Here is a 22,917-nt window from a genome sequence, read left to right on the forward strand (position 1 = left end):
AGTTATCCACTGCTGCTGAACGGTGCAAGATTAATTGCGATTCTTCCCCCCCCCTCTACGACAACATCACCTGTTCATTCTAGCTAGCATGATAAGAGCTCAGTTGTATTGTCAACCAACCTACGTCTGTGTTATTATTTTAACTCTCTCCAGATGTAGCATGGTATATAACAGGGAATATAATGTCTTGAATTCCTCTCTTGACATGACTTGCATGCCGTTGCATGTCGATTGTCATTATGTTATGCGAAGTAAATGATGGATTTCGGCTTTAAATTAAGATATATTGGGGTTTTTAGTACTAAAATGTTATTGTTTGTAGCACCTGAACAAGCTAGCCTAGTTCGTTCGGTCACACCATCATTGATTTGCACGAGTCAGTAACACAAGAAATTATATTAAAACTACATATCAAAGTCTAACTATGTATCATAGTCCCGACCCAATTCTTTGAAATCTAAAAATACTTACATTTATCCTTTTTGTTTGTTTGTGGCATTTTGTGGAATTGTGCTGTCCGTCGTTGCTTTACCTTATAAAACATGAGGAGCTAGCTTGTTCAGATCACTTACAAATTTAGATCTTTAACTAGGCTGTGCAGGGCAAGGTAATTGTAAAAATCTCTAACTAAAAGGAAATGCTACCCTTTCACACTTTATGTAATCTTGCCAACAAATAATGAAGACGTTACACGTTTAAATTAGATGCTTATACCGGTAATCAATTCGTGTTGAAACATAGCTTTGGTGGCTCTGTGATAGAGAAGGCTTTAATAAGGACATCCTTATTTGTCCAAGTGGTTTTTTATTCATAAGTAGATGCTTTTGTCTTTTTTTCTGAGTACAGACCACCGACGTGGAAATTAAAAAGAAGCACTCCGGCTCTCTCATGGTATCTGTGGACCAGCTCAACTCCTCCTACAAAGGAAAAGACCGCGCCAACAGTCAGATCAGCGTCGTCACCAACACTCTGTTAGAGGGTATATCAATGATTTTATATAATGGCTTGCCTATGGTGTGCTCCATTCATGGTTTGGTGTAACCTCCGAAATCCAGAATTACAAGTAAAACATCCAATGTCGGGTTTGTCGAGAAGAAAATTCCTCCTCGGGCTTCCGGTTCATGCAACCTGTCATTTTTGCACTTTTCTTCCATTTTTATAATTTTGCAGAATTGGAAGAATCTCAGCGGAAGTGCCCCCCGTGTTGGTACAAATTCGCCAACACCTTCCTAATCTGGGAGTGTCATCCCAACTGGTTGAAGATCAAGCATATAGTCTATTTGATTGTCATGGACCCATTTGTGGACTTGGCCATTACCATCTGCATCGTCCTCAACACCCTTTTCATGGCCATGGAGCACTATCCAATGACGGAGCACTTTGAGGGCGTCCTTTTCGTTGGCAATCTGGTGAGAAGAAATGCGTTTTCGTATTCTTGTTCAGCAGGTTTGAGGAACTATTGCAAGTTCTGCGCATGCGTCAATTTGATATGTGCACTTAAGACTCCACCATATGTACTGTATATAGGGCTTTGATGGGGGCTCATTAAAGATTTAGCTCAGTTTTAATGTAGTCAAGCCACATGCTCTCCAACCCATTGCCCCCCACTCCCCACTCATGTCAGGCTCCAATTTCCGTTGTGTCTTGCTTACCTCAACTTCTGCTGGAATGTCTTTGTTATCCACTAATACCAAGCACTCAGACTACAGCCTTGAAATAATGAGAGGAAAAATACATTGTGTCTGACTGGCTGAATCTGTAGCAAATTTCCACTTCTGTCTGTCTGTCTGTCTGTCCGTCTGTCAGATAGCAACTGTCTTCATTTGGCAAGAGCCCTGACTCAGTGTCAGTACAGGAAATTAGGTCATCTTACTGGAGGATGTTGCAGTATGACTCAGTGGGTGTTTCTCTTCACCACATTATTCTGTATTTATACAATACAATCCAGGTGCATTTTTATTTTATAAAGTACTTTCACAACAGGAGCAGCTGTAACAAATCACTTTGATATAAAATGGGATACAGGTTCAGAGTAATTCTTTCAAATTTGTGTTGTGTGACAAAAAAGAGAGTATATGCAAATTTAAGTGATACATTAGTAAAACACAGTCGCCCTTGATTTGAATACCACACCCATGGACCTCCCATGGCACCAACATCCATAAACCAACAGAACGTAGATATTTTATGAACTGATATCTTCTAAAGCAAGAGTGTACGAAATACTCCCAAAGCCAGATCTAGTACCTGAGGACGACAGTTTAACAGGCTGTGGCTGTTCACCTCAGATTGACCCCAGATTTTCCATGCTTCCATTGCAGGCCTTGTGTTCGACCAACTAAGCATACAACAGCATGAAACTTTAAATATGATAACTTCTATTTTGTCTTTTCTCTATCAGAAACCAATTCTGAAACCTTTCTGTCATACCTTGTAGTAGAGTGATATCATCGTGTGCATTGTTATTTTTCATGAAAACCGAGAATATTTTCTCTGGGGGTCTGAAGGTTTTCACAGGGATCTTTGCTGGGGAGATGTTTGCCAAACTGGTCGCTATGGATCCCTACTACTACTTTCAGGAAGGATGGAATTGTTTTGATGGTTTTATCGTGACTCTGAGTTTAGTGGAGCTGGGACTCCAGGATGTGGAAGGTCTGTCCGTGCTCAGGTCCTTCCGATTGGTAAGAGGAAGCCTTCTTCTGTCCCCTTCACCCCTTTTATGTGATCAATGAGGGATACGGGCATTTTCCAAACACTGGAGTAATTTTGTCTTCTCATGTCTCTCGCAGTTGAGGGTATTCAAACTTGCCAAATCATGGCCCACACTCAACATGTTGATCAAGATTATTGGTAATTCAGTGGGGGCCCTGGGTAATCTGACCCTGGTGCTGGCCATCATTGTCTTCATCTTCGCTGTGGTGGGCATGCAGCTGTTTGGCAAAAACTACAAAGACTGTGTGTGCAAGATCGCGGATGACTGTAAGCTGCCTCGCTGGCACATGCATGACTTCTTCCACTCCTTCCTGATTGTATTCAGAGTGTTGTGTGGGGAGTGGATTGAGACCATGTGGGATTGTATGGAGGTGGCGGGACAGACAATGTGCCTCACAGTCTTTATGATGGTCATGGTCATCGGGAACTTGGTGGTAAGTTAAAAAAAAGAGATCCCCAAGTAACATTGAAGCATTTGAAAGACTGAAACCAATTGAAGTTTTATTCCTAGGTTTTGAATTTGTTCCTGGCTCTGTTGCTGAGCTCATTCAGTGCGGATAACCTCGCCGCCACAGATGATGACGGCGAGCCCAACAATCTCCAGCTCGCCGTCGCTCGCATCAAAATCGGCATTGCTTGGATAAAGGCCCACATGCGTCTCTTTGTTGCCACGGTGCTGAAGAAGGTATGCAAAGATGTAGTGCGCTCAAATGTATGCCAACCTGCTTCCCACAACTCTTGATGATATACTGTACTTTGATAGACTGCATGTATCATAAAAGTGAGCAGGTTCATCAATCGGGTTTCAACATTGAGCTTTTTGAATGGCATTTTAACTATAAGGACACATGTGATGACACAAAAAAAGCTCAGAAAGAATCAGAAAGCCTTTAATCATCCCCCAATGGGCAAATTTGCACACAATTACATTTGTCCTGTGGATCTGTGTATGTGGTGCATGCAACCGACTAATTGCCAGTGACAAATAGCCCCCTCCCCTCCAAACTATCAAAAATGTGCCACAATAAGAAGAAAATGCTAATTTATGTACCTATCAAAACCCAGTGCAGCTCTGCTTACCTCTTGGCACATTGCCAGAAATGGCACAATCATTATCCCCCCGCACCCCCAAAAAAAGGAAAACATATTTCACAGCAGGCTTTGTGACACAAATGAACTCTGTATTTTATTTTATTTGTCACACCGACTTGCAGCCTGTTGAGGATGAACAAAAACCTCTTGATGAACTGTATGAGAAAAAGCTGAACTGCATAGCGAACCACTCGGCGGATATCAACCGTGAACTGGACTTTGCTAAAAATGGCAACGGTACCACCAGCGGCATCGGGAGCAGCGTCGGGAAGTACATGATTGATGAAGACTACATGTCCTTCATCCACAACCCCAACCTGACTGTGTGCGTTCCTATTGCCGTTGGAGAGTCGGACTTTGAAAACCTTAACACCGAGGACTTCAGCAGTGAATCCGATGTGGAGAACAGTAAGGATGTAAGTCAGACACAGCGATTTGAGAATTGACAGCACAGGATCAAGTATACAGTGGCTCCCCCGGCGCATACTTTTCCAATTGTATTTTTTTAAATTGTATTTTTGCACTCATTCACTGCCATTCACGAATTTATTCGGGAATTGAAAATATGACATGGAGTGCCATTCCCGATTTTTTTTTTTTTTCTTCAGGTTTTTGGTTTTTCTTGTGGGGGTGCCGATAAAGCACTGGTCAGACCTCTGGCAATGTTTTTCCCTTCCACAAGGGGGCAACATTTCCTTTTTTTCATGCTAGCGCTTTGTTCCAGCTTCAGCTGTTGTTGAAGCGCTACATAAACCAATATGTATGTATTGCATTGTATTTCGGACAGCTGCCCTCATTTCAAGCTCATATAACTCCAAACCCATATAATTTAACTTTTTTCTGATGAAAGAAGAGAGTCAAAGGTTTCTTACGCTGCATTGAATGTTTATGTAGTCCCAAAAGTCAATATTCTGTGGGTCCTGAAATTCGAGTGACAATGACAAAACCCCTGGCACTGGAGTGGACGCATTTTTGCACGTCTGGCAGTGAATGAGTTAAAATGACAATCTTAGTGGTCATTTTTTGAATTTAAATAATGTATATTACCTTTTTCCGGGAAGTACCAGGTTTATGTTCCACTAAGCTCCCCCCGAGCCTCTCGCTGCACCGTAGCCAGCCATTGTAGGAAACGTCGCTCCACCAAACTACCACCAACCAATCAGAAAAGTAACGACTCGTCCGGATGTTTGGCGAGTAAGCGAGTTGAGAGCGAGTTGCAGAAGCAATTTTAAATGCAGCTTTTTGCTGACAAATTCAGATTACAAAGTGCAGTATTATTGGCCCATGAATTGATTTAGCTTTGCGTTTGCATGAACACAAGCAGATATAGACTTTTACGTTCATAGCGTGCTGGTTTTGAATTCATTTCTATCAATTATCAGAACAACTCTTCATGTGAAGAAAAATAAACATGTATGTGTTTTATCAGTGCCTTCAACGTGTTCAAACAGAAATCCTTTGCTGCATATTTATGAACACAGCGCAGTAACAATATTAAAGCATGCGTTTAATTGCTTAATTTTGATTCTATGCTCAAAGCTGCAGAGTAGCCAGTCACGGCGAGTTTGAATCACTGCGCGGTATGCAATACTACAACACTTGGAGAATAGTAGTGATAAATCAAGTGATTCATCCAAACACATATAGGCCTTCTTTAAAAGGATTGCACTCTTCACCCATGTTAAGTGTCTGTGTTTGGGTCTCTCACTCCTAGCTGGATGACACCAGTTCATCTGAGGGCAGCACGATAGATATTAAGCCTGACGTGGAGGAGGTGGCAGTCGTGGAGGTGGTGGAGGAGTACCTTGACCCGGAGGCCTGCTGGACAGATGGTATGTGGTATAAACACCGTCGAGGAAGATTTATTGGCCATTTTGGTAACACACGTTAAACGGTTTGTCATCCAGAATGTGTGGCAAAATACAAATGCTGTGATGTTCCCATCACTCACGGCTGGGGGAAGCACTGGTGGTTCCTGAGGAAGACCTGTTATCTAATTGTGGAACACAACTGGTTTGAAACGCTCATCATCTTCATGATCTTACTTAGCAGTGGAGCTCTGGTAAGCTACCAATGCTATCTGTTTTTTTACGATTAAACGTTGTATCAGGGGGGAGTCTGCAGTTTTCCCGCATCGTCGTTCACGATGGTGATGTGATTGAACATTGTAAATAGTCGTCGCAGAGAATGCTGACCTGCGCCAGTGGAATGGTAGCGCTAGAGCAGGGGTGCTCACACTTTTTCAACACGGGAGCCACTTTTGAAATGTCCAAGTCTAAATGATCTACCCATTATATTTATTAAGAAATATATTGACGATTCTTGCCATTTATGTTGATGTATAACCGCATATGTAGCACAACATTATTCTGTACATTTTTTGACATTACCTGAGTTCACGCCGATAACTGTCAGACGAGACAAACGCACTTGGAAAATGTCATCGTGGAAAAAAGTCCCACTCCCATTCCATATGAAAGTGATGCTTTTTTTCTTCTGACATGGTCTAGCTCCCCCACTCGTTTTTATACCCTATCTTACGTTTAAGAAGCTAAAACCGAGCGAAAATTAGGATGTAACTAACGACTATCTTGTTAACTTTGCGTGATTTGAGCACGCACAGTGTACCTAATAGTGAGATGTCATCTAATTGGTTGTCCGGTGTGTCAATCAAATGAAGGGATGGTTGATTGGCTAACGTCGAGTTTTTCCCACCCAAAACAACTCAACTTTATTTATATAGCGTCAGTTCATGACAAATGTCACGCGATACCTTGGAGATCGATTGGTCGATCGCAATCGACGTATTGAGCACCCCTGCGCTAGAGATACCAAGCTAGCGCTATAAACAAGACCACATTATCTTGTGACGTTATATACTTTTACGTTTTATTTTCCGGATTGTGCAAAACTATTAAAAATCTAATTGATGCAAAAAAAACAACAAAAATACATTTGAGGACATTGATGTTTCTTAAAAAAATTAATAGGAGGTACAGGATGGGTTCAGAGTACACGAACTAGTGTGCACTTGTTAACCGAAAGCAGATAAACTTTAATGACATTGAACAGACGGTATCGTTTGGCAGTGAACGAGTTAACAAAACATTTACCATCTAAACTATCCTTTTTTAAATGAATGTAACAGTTTAGAAATTAAAATAACTAAAAACTTGTCAATTGCTTCGTAGGCCTTTGAGGACGTCTATATTGAACAGAGGAAGACAATCCGTATTATTCTGGAGTACGCCGATCGGGTTTTCACCTACATATTCATTTTGGAGATGTTGCTCAAGTGGGTGGCTTACGGCTTTGTCAAGTACTTTACCAACGCCTGGTGCTGGTTGGACTTCTTCATTGTGGATGTAAGTACAGTTGTGTGTGTTCCTTGCACAAATTGACAATGTACACAATTATTGTCCGCTGTCATCATTTTAGTGCGGTATTTCTTGACTTCAGCTCAGACGTAATTTTTTTTTCTTTTTATGAAGCAAGGCAGTGGCGGGCCGTGCATGTCACTCCTCTGAATCAATCAGCTGTGAGTTTGGTGTGATATTACTACACATCCACACGTACAGAGGATGATGTTGGCCAGGAAATAACTTGTGACTTGAAGATACTTAAGAAATACTGTCATTAAACTGTTTGAATGTTTACTATGAACATGTGAATTTATGATAACCTCATAAAATTGCAATATTATTTGCTATTTTTCCTAGCTTTGGATCTGTTCAACCTTGTCCATCTATACTTGAAAAGTCCATCTTGAAAATGACATTAACAGGATATCTGCAACCAAATCCATTTCTTCTCCACCTTCCGCCATTGTGGGTTGACAAAACCGCTATCAAATCTACACAACAATATATTTGCTTATGCAGCTCAGGCCAGTATGCTCTGATTACTAGCGGCTAGTCACGAGCCAATCATGTGACTAGACAAACATAGTATGCGGAAACTCCGATGTTGCCAGCGCCTTCCAGCAGGCCTTCAGTTGCCAAGTCGAACTCTGATTGGTTAAAGCAACAGTTTCATCGACATTTATTTTTATGCTCCAGGGCCTGCAGAACTAATTGTGAAGGCGTACGGGTAGATTTCTGACCCTGGTAACAAATGATTGCTGAAATATGATTGGTTAATTGCTGAAATATGAAAACACACATCTGGAAGCAGCACAACAGGGCAAAAGCAATGAAAGGAAGCTGAAAAACAGTTTGGAATTATTTAATCAAAATTCATGGAAAAAATATAATTAACATTAGTCTGTGATTCAGATATTTTTAGGCCAGCATAGAAAGCCTTGCAGGCCCTGACGGCCCACCACTGGAGTTAGGAATTTCAAAATCCGAACAGATCGAATGCCTTATGGTGGAACAAGCCCTTTTTGTGTCTCCCGAATGCCAAGTCATTCCAAATCGCTCTGTGACAAAAACAGTTTTTCAACTTTCTATTCTAATGTCTTCTCTCTCACAGCAGGTGCCTCGCCCGTATGCACTTTAAGTTAAAGCGTGACAGAGGGTCCACGGTAAGGCTTGTGTTGCTGCGCAGGGACTTTCACAGGTTCTTCTGTGCCCGCCCTGAATCTCCTCAATCTTCCGCATTCTACTCTTTGTCCTTTTTTTAAGTGAGACGTCCTCTGGTATTGAAACCGTATTGTTTTGTACCTGTCTGTATGTTCTCGTGTCCTATTGGTGGAGTGTCTGTGAGAACATCCCTCCTATGATTATTTTTCTCCCTTGGTTGGAGTTTTTTTTTTTTTAATATTTTCTCCCTTTCACTTGCACCAACCACAAGTTTCTTTCCAGGTGTGCCGTCGAGCTGTTCGTCGCTCGACCTGCTTGCCAAACTATCCCCACTCCAAAAAAAAAAAAAGACAGATGAAAGTTTGTGTTTGATACAATTAATTGAGCAAATGTTACAAACACAGCAGCTGCAGTTCATCTGTATCAATTGATGTTTTGACGATTCAAGTCTGTAGGGCTAGACCTTCTTGCTCTGTCCCCTCTAACCATGTGGGTCCTTTCTTCCTCTGCTTTGTCCTCCTTTGTCTGTCCCTATCTGTGTAGGTGTCAATAGTCAGCCTTATAGCTAATGCTTTGGGCTTCTCCGATCTTGGCCCAATTAAGTCACTCAGGACACTGAGAGCCTTGCGACCCCTCAGGGCCCTTTCACGTTTTGAAGGGATGAGGGTAAGGCCCATGATACCAGGCGGCTGGTGCTCCTGCATGCCACTGGGGGGGAAAAAAAGGCTAGAAAATGACGTGAAGAAAATTGTCAACTTTTTTTGCATGGACGCAGGTCATTTTTCAATAGTCCAACTACTGCCGTGAACATCTTATTCGATCTAAAAAAACTCCAAACTGGCTTGTGCATGAACTTGGTTGCTGCTCCCCTAAATAATACATAACCGTTTCCAGCAAAACATTTTGATAGATGTTCTGAGCCTGATTCAGTCATGAAAGAGGGGGCGGGCGGGTGGTTTTGGGTCTTCTCACAATTAAGAAATTAGGCTCATAAGCTTCTGCCTGTTCGCTCCGTCACCAAATGTGCTGTTCACTGATCTTAATGGCAGTTTGGCTTTGATTATCGCCACACTGGAAGACCACCAAACTTCTGGTTGCGTATGCTTCCCTTTCCCCCCGCTCATCCTTGCTCGCCATCCATCTCACCGGCTGTTCATGCGGATGCATCGCGTCCCGTTTGGCAAGCTCTCAGCGTTCCTCTGTGTGCCTCCCGTGTTTTTATCATTTTTGATTTTCAAATTTTAGCTTTGTGGAGTTCAGAAGGAAGGAGTATTAGGGCAACTCTTAAAAAGCAAATGATGAGAATGTATCTGTTACCAGGACAAAGTTGAACACAAATAGTAAGAGTGAAGAATGTCTCTGTATTAGTCATGCAAAATCATTCCGTACTTGTACACAACACTCAGTTTAACGATGGAACAAACATAAAGAAAAGTTACATTACATTAATGGTTACATTACATTGTGTGTGCGCGTGTGTGTAGCCCTAATACTCTTTGTTTGTGAAATCACAGAGCCCGTGTCTCTTAAAAATGCACATTTGCATCGTCTCTTGATTATGCTAATTGTGTTAATTGATTTGTACAACTAACAGGGTTTATACATTGCATTAAATAATTGCTGCATCTCCTGTAATGTTTTTCGCATCAAGACCAACAAATATTTATGAGTGATGAACTACAACTTTTTTTTTGTATATACCGTATTTGATTGCCTATCACAGAGGTCAAACATCCATCCATTTTCGTACCTTTATAATCATTTGGGTCACGAGGAGTGCTAGAGCCTATCCCAGTCGTCTTTGTGCAATAGTCGGGGGACACCCTGAATTGGTTGCCAGCCAATCGCAAGGCACACAGAGAACAACCATTTGCACTCACACCTAAGGACAATTTGGAGTGTTCAATCATGCTGCCATGCATGTTTTTGGAATGTGGGAAGAAACTGGAGGACCTGGAGAGAACAAGCACACAGGAACTCATGACCTCTGAACTGTGAAGTCGACATGCTCGCCACTTGACTACAGGTCAAATAATAGATTTCAATGTAAACATCTGATCATGCGTGTTAAAATTTTATACAGTATCAACCACTGGACAGACTACCTACATAGAAAACTATAAATCTAAATGAAAGGATATGACGTACTTCATCTGCTCTGTTTGGGTAAAATTTTAGAGTTGCAGCAAACTGGAATTTGACGCGACGCATTGGCCAAATAACTCATTAATGCTGGCCAATTTAAAAAGTCATTATTTAGGGCTTCTATATTTGAAATAGCCAAAAATACCCTTGCTTGTTATTTCAAGAGACCACTGCAAACATTTTGCCTGATGTGCATTTCTTTGTTGACGGTCTCGGTGTTTATGTGAGTTGGTCGACGCCAGACACACGTGACAAGAGTATATAACCCACTTTTTCTCCTCAGGTTGTGGTGAACGCCTTGGTAGGGGCCATCCCATCCATTATGAACGTGCTCCTTGTGTGTCTCATCTTCTGGCTCATCTTCAGCATCATGGGCGTCAACCTTTTTGCTGGGAAGTATTACTTCTGTTACAATGACACGCAACAGGAAATGTTCCATCCCAACGAGGTGAACAACCGAACGCAGTGTTTTGCGCTCATGAACGACAACCACTCTGAAGTTAGGTGGAAAAACGTCAAGATCAATTTTGACAATGTGGGGGCGGGATACCTGGCGCTCCTGCAAGTGGTGAGTGGGGTGCTTTCGACGTGTCGTCTTGCTTGGTTCCAAAGTGTTTTCTCACATTGTGCGTCTCAACCTTGCAGGCAACATTCAAAGGGTGGATGGACATTATGTATGCGGCAATAGATTCGAGAAAGGTAGGGCTGTGAGCTGGTTTGGAACGCTTCAGCATTTTGTCATTGACGTTACTTTTAATTTAGTTTGGACTCGTTATTTTTTTCAGTTGTCAGAGTTGGTTTATTCGTTTGTTTTTTAACTCATTCACTGCCTGACGACGTGCAAAAATGTGTCCACTCCGGTGCAAGGGTTTTGTCATTTTCACTTAAATTGCGGGACCCACAGAATATTGAGTTTTAGGACTACATAATCATTCAATTCAACGTAAGAAACCTTAGACTCTCTGCTTTCATCAGAAAAAAAAACTTAATTCCTAAGTTATCTGTCTGGAGTTATCTCATCTTGAAATGGGGGCAGCTGTACAAAATACAATACTGTTCATACATATTGATTTAACAACAGTTGAAGCTGTAACACAGCGCTAACATGGACACGGATACCTCTCGGAAGGGAGAAAAACATTGCCAGAGGTCTGGCCAACGCTTTATCAGAACCCCGCGCAAGAAAAAAATTAAACTCGGAACAAATTCGGGAATGTCGCTCCAAGTCACACTTTTCAATTCCCGAATAAATTCGGGAATGGCAGCAGTTAATTTACTTTATTAATGCTCCTTGACCGTTTTTTTTTTACATTAATTTTGGTTGTAGTTTTTTTTCATGTAGATATGGTAGGTATGTGTCAAAGATAAAATAAAATAAATGGTATTGTATATTAAAGAAAAGTAAATTCTAATTCCCAAACAGTTGTTCAACCATCCTTCTGTACGGCCACGCAGACATAAGAAATAAATACATTTAAAAAAATGAGTGTTCATTGATGAAAATAGTTGACAAAATCAAAAAGAAAGGACATTTTTGCTATCATTGTTTTTTTAAATTTGTCCTTTTTTTTAAACCTTGCTTTTCCATTATTCCACTCACAAAAAATGCCTCGTAATTTTAGTTTGATTTCTTTTCGCAGATTTTGTTAACTTCAAAAATGTTCATTCCCTTTTTGCAACTTTCCAGGTGGAGGATCAGCCGCTGTATGAGGACAACTTATACATGTACATCTACTTTGTCATCTTTATTATCTTTGGTTCATTCTTCACCTTAAACCTCTTCATTGGTGTCATCATCGATAACTTCAACCAGCAAAAGAAAAAGATAAGTTGATTTTTTTTTTCTTCCTTTTGCACCTTCGTGTCCACTTCACGATGGTAACACGATGGTTAATTGTTTATTTTTTTGGCCCCTTTACTTTGGAGGTCAGGATATTTTCATGACGGAAGAACAGAAGAAATACTACAATGCCATGAAGAAACTTGGCTCAAAGAAACCACAAAAGCCTATACCCAGACCACAGGTAAAATTCAATCAATCAATAATAGTAATAATAATAGTAATGCATTGATAGTACGCCTTTGCAAGTGCACTTTCTAATAAAACTACATTTTTCCCTCAGAACAAAATCCAGGGAATGGTTTTTGACTTTGTGACCCAGCAAGTATTTGACATCTCCATCATGATCCTCATCTGCCTCAACATGGTCACCATGATGGTGGAAACAGATGATCAGTCAAAAGAGACCGAGTATGTACTTTACTGGGTCAACTTCATCTTCATCGTTGTCTTCACCGGCGAGTTTTTACTGAAGCTCTTTGCACTGCGTCACTACTACTTTACCAACGGCTGGAACATCTTTGACGTCGTGGTCGTCATCCTCTCCATCGTGGGCAAGTATTCACAAGAGTTGTTGTGCAAGTGTGAAGTATTTCAATTGGAATTTTTCAAATAGACCTGAGGTCTTTTTTTTTCTTGTTTCCTTTTGATTTCAACGGAATCGCCAAAATCCAGCTCGTTTTAATCCTGAGCAGGACAAGTAGACTAGAGAGTGGATGTGTTATCTGGTGCCATAGTGTTAACCTTCTTCCCTGCAGTTGACTGAATAAACACTATATGAGTGAGGAACTACAATATTAAAAAAAGTAATACAATTCATTTAAAAAGAAATCATAGGGGTCAATGTGAAGACTTTTGATAATTCTCCTGATAATTCTCACGGTTTGGTTCGTGCCCGCCACAAAATCCGACTTCAACGGACAGTTAGGATGGCTGAAAAAAATACCCACTCTCGAGGACTTGCACAGTACAAAAATCAAGACAAGGGCATGGAAAATTCCACTAAACCCTCCGCACCCTGCCTTCCACCTTTTCCAGCGACTCCCCTCAGGCCTCAGACCGATCCATTCGCACCAAATCCAGCAGATATTTAAGCAGCTTCTTCCCCCAAGACATTAACTCTCTAAACAGGAAACCATACGTAACCTTATAGTGGCTCTTTGCAATTTTGGACAACCCTGTGGAACAAAATGGCGATCCTACCAAAAACCAATGAACCTGAATCTCAAGTAGCATTTAATTTGTTACAAATACAGTATTTTGCATTTTTGTCAATGCCAATTGATCCAGAATACAGGCTCTATACCAGGGATAGGGTACTCTGATAATTCGAGAGCCATGTTTTGGCTGTTTTAGATCCCTCCCAAATCCAACATAACAGATTCAAAGGATTGGATTGGATTGGATTACACCAAGCACCAAAGTTATGAAAGTAAGAGGAGAGGAAAGGAAGAAGTAGAAAAACAAATACAAGAGCTGCTGTAAATGCAGCCACGGTCGCGGCGCCATCTTGAAGTCAAAAGAACAAAAAAAAAACTAAATAAATAATATGACAACACAAAACAGACAGTCATTCAATTGTAAGCACTTTCTTCACCCATTTTGTTGCAAGAAGCAGTTCAAGATGAAAGAGGAGGAGGATCAGCGTCCTTTTCACCAGTGGATCACAGATATCATTGTGGAATGTGCATGCCTGCAACAAGCTAAATGTTGAAAGTAAACATGAAGCTGTAGCATCCATTGACAAAAAGAGATCGTCTCATATCTCTTGCTCATACGTAAATCCGCTTCAATTCCAAGCTGCGGCAGTTCCACATAAGATCATCAGCAAACTCTGTCGAATCCCAAAACCAACATGAAGAATTGAATCAGGCGTGTTGGCGAATGGAGGGGCCTAAGAAAAGCAAGATGTGGCTCTCGAGGAACCGTTGTTTCTCTAACCCTGCTCTATCTTGTTTTTAGCTATCCAATCACAAACCAGTGGTTGCTGGGAAATGCCGCAGGAGGGGGGGGGGACGTTGGGAATGTACAGTTCAAGGAAGTTCAAGTGCTGCTTTTAGTGACATCCTACAATTTCTGTTTGTTTTTGCTCCCATCACCTGTAGGAATGTTCCTGGCCGACTTGATCGAGAAGTACTTTGTGTCGCCGACGCTATTCAGGGTGATCCGATTGGCTCGTATCGGGCGAATCCTGCGCCTCATTAAAGGCGCCAAAGGCATCCGAACGCTTCTCTTCGCCCTAATGATGTCGCTCCCGGCCTTGTTTAATATCGGTTTGCTACTTTTCCTGGTTATGTTCATTTTCTCCATCTTCGGCATGTCCAACTTTGGCTACGTAAAACACATGGCCGGGATCGACGACATGTACAACTTTGAGACCTTTGGCAACAGCATGATCATCTTGTTTATGATCACCACGTCAGCTGGCTGGGACGGCCTCCTGTTGCCCATTCTTAACTACCCTCCGGACTGCGACCCCTTGCTGGAGAATTCCGGCACTCCTTCAACTGGAGACTGCGGCAACCCGTCCGTAGGCATCTTCTTCTTTGTCATGTACATCATCATTTCTTTCCTCATCGTGGTCAACATGTACATCGCCATCATTCTGGAGAACTTCAGCGTGGCCACGGAGGAGAGCGCTGACCCGCTCAGCGAAGATGACTTTGAGACCTTCTATGAAATTTGGGAGAAGTTTGACCCCACTGCCTCGCAGTTCATCACTTATGCGAAGCTTTCCGACTTTGCGGATGCGCTTGAACACCCGCTGCGCGTCCCCAAGCCCAACACCATTGAACTCATCGCTATGGACATGCCGATGGTGAGCGGGGACCGCATACACTGCCTGGACATCCTCTTTGCCTTCACCAAACGCGTGCTGGGCGATAGCGGTGAGTTGGACATGTTGAGGCAGCAAATGGAGGAACGATTCGTGGCGGCCAATCCTTCCAAAGTCTCTTACGAGCCCATCACCACCACGCTGAGGCGCAAACAGGAGGACGTGTCCGCACGAATCATCCAGAGGGCCTATCGCGGCCACTTGGCAAGGCGAGGTTTCGTTTGCAAGCGCGTCCCGACCAACAACAGAGTGGAGAACAATCAGGAACAAGAGAAAGAAGCCACTCCTTCCACCGCCTCCCTTCCCTCGTACGATAGCGTCACCAAACCCGACAAGGAGAAGGACGACGACGAGGACAAGGGAGGGAGGAACGTGGGCGGAAGAAACCAAAAGGTCGTCAGGGAATCCAATTGTTAAAGAAATGGGATAGTCATAATCACCATAATAACCCCATAAATTAAACAGGAGGAAAATCACACCCGCACGGATGTACAGAATATTTCATTTGCAAGCCAGAAAAGAATCTGTGTTTTTTTTTTTTTAGTTGCTCACATTATTGACAGCGTTGAAGGCTCTTGAACTTCTCTCCTCATCAGCTTGGACGTCATGTATCTAGACGAATCCCGTCCACAGTGGAGACGACACGCTCCAAACGAAGGACAGAACGATGAAGAACTCCTGGCAGATTTGCACTGCGCAGGGACTGAAATGGCGCTTGCGTGAAAGACACAAATAGTCAAGCGCATCAGGACTTTTTTTTTTTTTTTTTTTTTTTTTGTTCAAGCTAAAAATTGTTCATGCGAGCAGCAAAAATGGCAACCGATGTAAAAGGGAACACTATTTAGCCTTTCGCCCATGCTACTAACCTCCCATTATTTTTACCCATCCCAAATATTTGTTTATTCTTTTGGAACATTTGTCCTTTCACACCAATTTGTTCAGGGTCTGCCTATTCCGTGGGAAGGAGGGGGGGTGAACTCAGGCCAAGGGCTTTACGTACATTTACTCAAAACAATTTCCAAAACAACTACATAGGTAATTGTGCTTGTTCGATGCATAGAAATGATTTGCATGACGGCATGTTTTTTGACCAGAACTCTTGCATGAACTTTTCACGGTCCACAAGACACTAACATTGCAGATACAAGGGTCGATCATCCCGAAACGGAAACCTTGTCTCTTCACTTAAGACATCACAACTGTTGCCTCTATAAATAAGACTGAAAAATGCTGGTACATTAAAACACACGCGCTAGTGGATTGCAGTTTTAATGTGAATACTTATTTGCTGCTCTCGAAGCTGTGCAAAGGGGTGATAAAGGTGGCGACGTCAGAGAATCATAAGCTTATATTTAACGTTTCTATGCACCTGTGTAATGCTCCATTTGCTTTTATTTTTTAGAAAGAGGTCAGTGGGGATTTTACAAGTACAGTATGGTTTTTTTTTTAATTGGCGATGCATTTCCTTTCCAAAAGGGCTGAGAGGAGATGTTAAGCTTTTTCACGCGAGTGTTTGTGCGTGTATGTGTAACTATGCGTTCTTCCCCTAGCTTTCTAATTTCATAAGCGTCATTTGAGAAGAAGGAAATATGTTTGTCCGATTTAAGTTGAGTCATGAGAAAGGTGACCATTGTGGAGAAGCCAAAGAGATCCACCTTGTTTTTCTTCACAAGTGAAGACGGTTTGCGTTGATGACTAAATGTCTCTTCATTTTTAATGACACTATTTACTTTTTCTCTGAAGAAAGACCCGAGAATTGTATGCAATGCTTGAAAAAAAATCCTCCCCTTTTTTTCTCAGGAGATATTATAACCGAGCCCGAGCGCTGCTACACAATGCAAGTGAATGTGGTGGTCGCATTTATTAAATCACATTTTACGCCTTTGTGTTTTCATACCGGGATGATGATGATTGCTGCTGCTGATGATGATGATGATGATGATGGGCACCCGGCCGCCTTCTTTCAAAAGGAGTCACGGTCCATTTTGTTGCAGGACTACCTGCTTATGACGCATAGAATTATAGGGCTAGAAGCATCTCAGTGAAAAAGAACCTTTTTTTTTGCTCTTGCTTGCACCGGCGATGGTTAAATTTGTAGTGGATTGCAGGTACATCATTGTGGAATCAATTCAATATCTGGACAACAACAAAAAAAAAAAAACACACATTGACCCCAGTTGTACGTACACATGGGAAAAGGTGGGAAGCAATGTTGCAAATTTGTACGATTTTACCCACACTCCAACCCTATCTGCGCCACACTCAATATGAAATAATTATCAGAGCACTGGATGTATCTCACGGTGTGAGCACGTACTGTGGAAGAGCTTAAGCACTGTGCAGGGATGTCGATTCCTTTCTGTGGATACCCCCCACAGCCCCGCTATCATTCCCATGTGTTTCCAAGTCCTACAAAAGGTCCACTTTCTGCATGTGCGATCCAAAATCAATGTGGGTATTGACCTAATAAAACCATGGATGATAAGGACAAAAATTCTCTCTATCCTCATCGTGTATGTAAAAATGACTCCATTCACAAAAATGTATTCATTTAGAAAAGAAGACAAAAAAAGTATAAGCTTTGTTATAAAGCAAAATAATGAACGTCCGTGAGAACCTAATGCATTCATTTTAATGACATGCATAGTTTTTTTTTTGTAAATACTGGACTATGTTAACAAAACAAACAAACAAACCGCGTCAACTATTAATCTTACATTTAAATATAAATAAAATGGCTCCCAGCTTTTGTATTTTTTTCAGGGTACACTTTTAAATTCACTTTTCACACAATAAAAGGGATTAATGGAAAATAATCTATATCACACACACACACACAGATATATATATATATATATATATATATATATATATATATATATATATATATACTTTTTTAAATTAATCTTGTATTTGACAACAATGTTTGTGATGCAACTGGCCTGGCCACTCTTTGCAAATGTGTAAAACCATAATTTATCATGTAACTCTCTTTGTGTGTTTCTAACCATAACCACCATCAATAACCAAAACTGTGGCCCAACCAACACCCAAATGTGCCAGCGTGTAATGCATGGTGCTGCACTGTCTGCTTGCTGAGAATCTGTGAGCCTGGCTTGATGGTTGGATTGCACTAACCAGCATAACCTTTTTGTACATTTGCGACAATATTTTGCTCTTATTCTCAATGTTATCGGATACATTCAGAATGCTGGCATCAAATATGACCTTCACTTGTGTGTGAAGCGTTGGCGCAATAAAACTCTAACCCTCCACTGTGTTTGTTACACACTGATAGCACCCCCATTGCAATATGTTGGCCATCTTGTTTCTTGTTTGTTTCTTTCTGGTGCAATATTCTTCAACTGCACGTGCCTTTTTTGCTTCCTATTTAGTCTCTCTGTAAAGTCGGCAACACGGAGTTTGAAACCCCACTGAAGGGATTCAAAATAGATCATGGAATTGATGGTATTCAGTCTAAAATGAACTGGTATATTGCTAATTCACTGTTGGTTAGTGAGATTGTCTGGAAGCACAGAAATGACAACTCTCTCTCCCTCTCACCCTCGCTCCTGATCTTTGTCCCCTCTGTTCATCAAGCTATTCGGCCCGTAAGACCTTTCTTTCTGTTTTGCAGGTTTCAGTCAATGTTGCATCATCACTATGAGGCAATTGTTTTGATTAGGCTCGACTGGGATAATAGGATGATTGGGTGCGGGTGGCTAGTGGTGTTGGGTGACAATTTTTGAATGTCATTATCTCTTGCCGCAAATGCACAACCACGAGACCGTTCCGTTCAAATCAATGAAAAATGTTCATTTCAGCACGAATCTATTTCCAAACAATAAAGCAGCCTTCCAGTTAGACTTTTGACGAGTGTCGTTTTTTTAATCGGGTGACGAGTCGTTTGCCTTGACCAATGCAGATGATTTCTTGCTTCTGAGTGACACTGTCACGTTTATTGTACGCCAGTTTCAGCTTCGTTAAAGGCAACGCAATCACGACGCGCAATAACAACTCACGCGCCAGTTATCGTCGACCACTGATTGGTTGACTCAGAACAAAGGGGCGGGAGACACAGTTTTTTTTTTAGAAACAGGTTCCCAATGGTGGGTTTCCAATGTACTTCGACGGGGTTGCATCCCATAGCTTCACATTTTTAATTTGCTTGTCTGTGTGCGTGTTATTAATATTGTATTCTTTAAGGAAAAAAATATATTAAAAAAATAAGAAGCGGGTCCCCTTTCACCGACCGCGGCGCGTGACCAGCGATACCGGAAGTTGTTAGCTGTCAGAAGTCTGCAAGTCAACATTGCGATCACTGCTGTTTCGATGTCTTGTTTAATTTTATTCTTCTCATCCAAACTTTGTTTCATCTGTCATTCACCCCTGGAACTAGCAAAAAAAATTGTGGAGTCTGTAGCGACAGGAATGGCATTTTAATATGTTCCGTGCTTCAGTGTCACCAATCAAGGTAGGACGAAATTTCATTTTCACAAACAATTACATTTACAGAATTATTATTTTTCGTTCATTAGTAGGTGCTAATGATTGATCGCGGAGGTTGGTTGATCTAAAAGTGGATTGGGCACCTCCGATGGACATAGAACGGAGTAATCCGTAAACAAGCTTCTCGAAACACGTGAGTCAAATCGAATTTCGTAACGTTAGCTATTTGCCCTTCCTAATAGTATAGCTTCTCGCATTGATTGCTACAATCAATAGGAAACTCTATTACACTTGCGAAATTGAACAGAAGTCACGAATTCCACGCCCTTGGTCCGTAAACTTCAATTTGCATGAATTGGGTAAACATAAAACCGGCTTAAATGTGCAAGGAACACTGAATCCAATTGAAGTTGATTTATTTGACGTTTCAGTTGGTTTTTATATATAGTGCGTTGCAGCTTTTCTTTATTAAAAACAAACGAGGGCTAGAACAGTTACGAGGGCTAGAACAATTTAAATAATTTCTAGAAAAAATTTAACACGAGTAAATTGATTCAAACTTCAAGGTAGCACACGTTAGTATTAAACTCGTAAGTCAATGTACGACTATAAAACCTGCTGCCGCTTCACCACGTTACTTTGTAACGTGTCCTCAGTTGCTACAATGTAATGCCATATAGCCTAACAGTGTTCCAGCCACCAAAATGGCCGAGTGCTAGGAAGGGACTGGGGGAAGGCATCAGAGGGTTAAGCAGAAGGAGCAGCACTGCAGTGCAGATGTATGAATGCAGTGTTAAAATTGTGCTTTAAACTACATTTTTATGCAATGTTATGGTTTTTCGTAGTTTCAGGTCATTTTTTATCATTCCGCTTTGTGGGTTTCTATTTTTCAGTGTGAGGAAGACAAAAATGGAAGTGCACAGAGACATATGTAAATTTCTCCACTGGGAGACTAATAAAGGCAAATCCAATCCAATTTCACATGAATTTGGCTGATTTTATACACTTATAAAGTAGGATATATCAAACGACTCTCTTCCAACCATCACACGGCGCCCATGCTTCGACGATGTCATATCACTCCTTGATTTCCAGTTAGATAAATCAACATACGTACATTCAAGCGGGGCTACCTTTAACTGTATTCCGGGTCTCTACCGCCCTCTTGTGGTAGTTTGCAACAAATAAATTCATTTTGAAACAAGTTCTACGCTCAGCCTTGATTTGCATTCTCTGAAAGGTCTGAAAATTGTCATTATTATTGCAGTTGTAACTTGTCGATAGAGTACTGGCGTGGGGAATGACAAGGAAACAAAATATCAGATCAAACCATCAATCTTCTTTTCCTTTTGGCTTTTCCCTTCAAGGGGTCGCCACAGCAAATCAGTGTCCTCCATCTTTAGAGGTTTGATCCGCATGTTTTGGCCAAGCTTTTACGACGGATGCCCTTCTTGACACAACCCTCTGTATTTATCTGGGCTTGCGACCGGCACAAGAAGACATATGTCCCTTTGTGGCTACAGTACAAGCAACTCGCTCAGATCAAACCATCAATATGATACCATATTATCCTGTGACCGTAAAGTGACCTTGAGAGTTTTCCAAGGCGCTTATAAATTAAATGTATTATTATTATTATTACTTCTATCCTATAAATTACAAGTGCAATAAAAGGCCATTGTTCCACAAAAAAAGCCACAATTTTACAAAAAAATACCTTATTCAAAGCAATTTGATTGCCTCTTTTTTTGGCAACACAACTTTTATGCGCTATATAATTGCATTGTCTGTCTATATACACACTCACATTAGTGACATGAGTTTTTATTTACTTCTGGATTTGGTGAAAGCTGGCGTGAATGGCTGCCACTGCTCACCCGCAGAAAAAAATCTTATCTCGTGAATGTAAAGTGTCCTTGAGAGTTTTGAAAGGCGCTTTGAAACAAAAAATGTATTATTATTATTGTTATTATTATTATTTTTTATTATTGTTAGTATTATTATTATTGTTCTTATTGTTATTATTGTTATTATAAATCAATAAATACGTATTGCGGTTGGAAAATGACCGATTAAAGGTCAATAGTGACCTGAAGGTGTCGCTGTGATACTTGGCTAGTTGGCTTCTGCTTTGAGTGTCAAGATTTAAAGAAAGTCATGCAATTTGGACAAGATGATTAAAAAAGAGTTTGGGTAGTGATCAAACAGACGTATTTTTTTTCAATAGCACTTTGGATGTTATTTATTTGTGTTTATTTAAAGGGCTTATCATTCAATTTATGACATTAGAAGAAAGGAATATAAAAACAAAAGGTCAATGCAATAATAAAATCTGTGATGACATGTTCTGAAAATATGTCACAGAACCTGGAGAAGACAAACCACCAGTGCCACAATGTAGTTGTTAACATTGTACATTTTAGTGAAAGACAACACTCAAACGTCACACATTTTTTGGTTCGGTAGACAAAACAAAAACAAAAAAACAGTATTGATTTTTGCGGTGCAGGTACGATATTTTCATTTTCATGACAGTTTTAACCGAGGTAAACTATAACAAGTCAAACTAGAGAAACATTGCTCCTAAATGTGTCCTATGAAAGGACATGAGATAAATATTTCCATGTACAACATCTTTAAAATGAGGTAGAAATGGTTATTGAGAATGCATGAGATACAACATAGAAAAAAAGGATAATACTGAAATCCATTTGGGTTTCAACAGAACTAGCTGAATGAGAACAACAGCTTGTGTAGCGTTTTGCTTGTCTTACACTGAAGAGCATTCAATTCTTCTAGCTAAGCGCTTAAATACTTTTTAAAGCACTGGGGTTTAGTTGTGTATCACTTTATCAATCTCATATTTTAATTTGAAGCTGTGTGACGAGGTCGTGCGTAACAAGTTTCCCCACACGGAATCTCATACACATTTTGTGCCCTCTTTTAATGATAATCCATCACCAAAATCCGACAATCAATGCGAGTCTTGTGCCCTTAATTTGGATTTTGTTGATTAACAAAATGGCGCAAAGCAATATTGTCGCCCAAAAACTTCCAATTCAACAATCCGATGCTGTGAAAGACAGAAATCAAACAGACATTAAGACATTTTGTAAAACACATCGAGAACGTGTTTGCTTTTCAGTGACCCATCTTCCATGGTTTGTCCTTTAAAACCGTTCGTCTTGCTGCAAACTACAAAAACTATCATTCATCTCTTCACCAAAATCTATAAGGGAATCTATACATGAAGAAAATATGTTTCATTTATCTAAAAAGGTTATCCATGTACATTATGGCATGTATTGTTCTTTCTTTAA

General features: G+C 40.8%; 1 protein-coding gene and 1 long non-coding RNA gene across 4 annotated transcripts in view; one reads left to right on the forward strand and one right to left on the reverse strand.

Annotated features, from left to right (window-relative positions):
- LOC148890252 (sodium channel protein type 8 subunit alpha-like) overlaps positions 1–17,030 on the forward strand; it is a 42,919-nt gene extending 25,889 nt beyond the window's left edge. For all 3 annotated transcript variants that reach the window (XM_089011119.1, XM_089011117.1, XM_089011118.1), the window contains exons 13-28: positions 847–979; positions 1,171–1,409; positions 2,508–2,681; positions 2,790–3,146; positions 3,224–3,397; positions 3,927–4,220; positions 5,519–5,636; positions 5,712–5,866; positions 6,996–7,169; positions 8,871–8,993; positions 10,756–11,040; positions 11,118–11,171; positions 12,160–12,297; positions 12,392–12,496; positions 12,596–12,866; positions 14,418–17,030. In XM_089011119.1, coding sequence (XP_088867245.1) covers positions 847–979; positions 1,171–1,409; positions 2,508–2,681; positions 2,790–3,146; positions 3,224–3,397; positions 3,927–4,220; positions 5,519–5,636; positions 5,712–5,866; positions 6,996–7,169; positions 8,871–8,993; positions 10,756–11,040; positions 11,118–11,171; positions 12,160–12,297; positions 12,392–12,496; positions 12,596–12,866; positions 14,418–15,565 — 3,942 coding nt within the window. In that variant the 3' untranslated portion in view covers positions 15,566–17,030. The remainder of the gene's footprint in view (positions 1–846; positions 980–1,170; positions 1,410–2,507; positions 2,682–2,789; positions 3,147–3,223; positions 3,398–3,926; positions 4,221–5,518; positions 5,637–5,711; positions 5,867–6,995; positions 7,170–8,870; positions 8,994–10,755; positions 11,041–11,117; positions 11,172–12,159; positions 12,298–12,391; positions 12,497–12,595; positions 12,867–14,417) is intronic.
- Positions 364–1,780, reverse strand: LOC148890253 (uncharacterized). The gene is made up of 3 exons (XR_016116735.1): positions 1,653–1,780; positions 1,010–1,406; positions 364–917 (listed from the first exon to the last, which is right to left on the reverse strand). It is a non-coding gene; the product is annotated as an uncharacterized LOC148890253 (long non-coding RNA).
- Positions 17,031–22,917: the final 5,887 nt, after the last annotated feature.

Source organism: Hippocampus bargibanti, linkage group LG12 (genome assembly GCF_051943395.1).
Source record: "Hippocampus bargibanti isolate YZ-2025 linkage group LG12, ASM5194339v1, whole genome shotgun sequence".
NCBI lineage: Eukaryota > Metazoa > Chordata > Actinopteri > Syngnathiformes > Syngnathidae > Hippocampus > Hippocampus bargibanti.